Source organism: Saccostrea echinata, unplaced genomic scaffold (genome assembly GCF_033153115.1).
Source record: "Saccostrea echinata isolate AGI-Se365-2 ecotype Australia unplaced genomic scaffold, CSIRO_AGI_Sech_v1 ptg000046l, whole genome shotgun sequence".
In the NCBI taxonomy this organism is placed as follows: Eukaryota; Metazoa; Mollusca; class Bivalvia; order Ostreida; family Ostreidae; genus Saccostrea; species Saccostrea echinata.
The window spans coordinates 2,029,212-2,030,803 of NW_026889795.1; the positions used below are offsets into that span (position 1 = coordinate 2,029,212).

Consider the following 1,592-nt stretch of genomic DNA (forward strand, 5'->3'; position numbering starts at 1 on the left):
TTCTTCTATGGAACAACTTGGCCTATTTCAACTGAAATTTCCACAAAGCATCCTTGGATGAAGGAGATTCAAGTTTATTAAAAGGAAAAGCTATGCCCTCTTTCATTGGGAGATATTTAAGAATTAGTAAAAATTTAATGGCATCTTTCAAAAATCTTCTTTTCTATAGAGATGTGGAAACAGCAGCTGCATACACAGTCGGACACAAATTGGTGGAAGCAGTAGCACACTTGTAGACTGATGGATGTTGATCTGGTGGAAACAGCTGCAATCAACTGGACTTGGTGGAAACAACTAGAAGAGACAAGCCTGATGGATGTGGATCTGGTGGAAATAGCAGCTGCAGTCAACTGGACTTGGTGGAAACAACTAGAAGAGATGAGCCTGGTGGATGTGGATCTGGTGGAAACAGCAGCTGCAGTCAACTGGACTTGGTGGAAACAACTAGAAGAGACGAGCCTGGTGGATGTGGATCTGGTGGAAACAGCAGCTGCAGTCAACTGGACTTGGTGGAAACAACTAGAAGAGATGAGCTTGATGGATACTGATCTTCCAAGATGTGGAAACAGCAGCTGCAGGACTTGATGGAAACAAATGGAAGAGCTTGATAGATCAGTTGACCCTCCCAAAAGATATACCACAATTACTGTAGATAACTGACACTGATCAGGTATAGGACACAGCCATCATCCAAAATCTTCTTAAGGTAGTCCAATCCTCAGGTTCTAAAAATTAGGAGCAAAGTAATTGAAAATGTTCACAAAAATGTCACTAAATTCACAAAATATAATGGAAATATGCCCACATTATTTCTTCGGAGTTTATCATTATAATCAATCATATTATACATATATATATGGAAAATTATGAAATCTCAAATATAAAAATAAATTTTTAGGAAACATGTTAAATTAAAAAGCTCTAATTTATACATTTTCTAATTGAAAACTGATCAATATATTTTCAGATTAAAAAAAATACATGTAGTTGGACATTTAGAAAAATTGCATATTTTCTTTAATATATAATACAGTTAAACTTCATTATCTCTAACACCATGGATCTTGAATACCATGGATATGTCAAAGTGATTTGGAAGTCCCAACAACTTATTCTTTACGTATTTTACCTTCAATATCTCAAATCCTTGGATATTTCGAACTCTTTCTCTGTTCCATCGAGTTTCAGATAACAAAGATTGACTACTTCTGTGGTAGTATATAGTTCTTATATTATAACTTAAATTGTTATACATGCATAATATTAATACGTATCAGGTACTATAAAAAGCGGGTGATAACATTGCAAGACATAACAGTTCACTTCAGTTTTTATTTCATACTCATGAACTTAGTCAATTATAGTACTCTATATAGAGAGACAATTTCTTTTTGTTTTTTCACTTTTTGGCATCTTATTTTAGGCCTACAGTATTAATTTTGAACTCATGTACTAGGAATATCAATTATCTTTATCAGAACTGTCCCACTGAATGAAAGGGAACTCTTTTTTTAGGTGCGCATGATGCAACTTCATGGTGTGTAGTCTGTTGGTCTGTTTGTCAACATGTGAAACCCATGTGTATTTCAGGG

The 1,592-nt window shown here is 34.8% G+C and overlaps 1 protein-coding gene across 2 annotated transcripts; it reads left to right on the top strand.

Annotated features, from left to right (window-relative positions):
• Nucleotides 1-225: 225 nt before the first annotated feature.
• LOC133202227 (uncharacterized) lies at nt 226-1,592 on the top strand. 2 transcript variants are annotated; one of them, XM_061337999.1, is made up of 2 exons: nt 226-706; nt 1,516-1,592. In XM_061337999.1, exon 1 carries the CDS (start codon nt 241-243, stop codon nt 583-585), a length of 345 nt encoding a protein of 114 aa, XP_061193983.1. In that variant the 5' UTR covers nt 226-240; the 3' UTR covers nt 586-706; nt 1,516-1,592. The 2 variants fall into 2 exon arrangements, with proteins under 2 accessions (XP_061193983.1, XP_061193984.1); XM_061338000.1 differs by having other exon boundaries at nt 226-670; nt 1,516-1,590.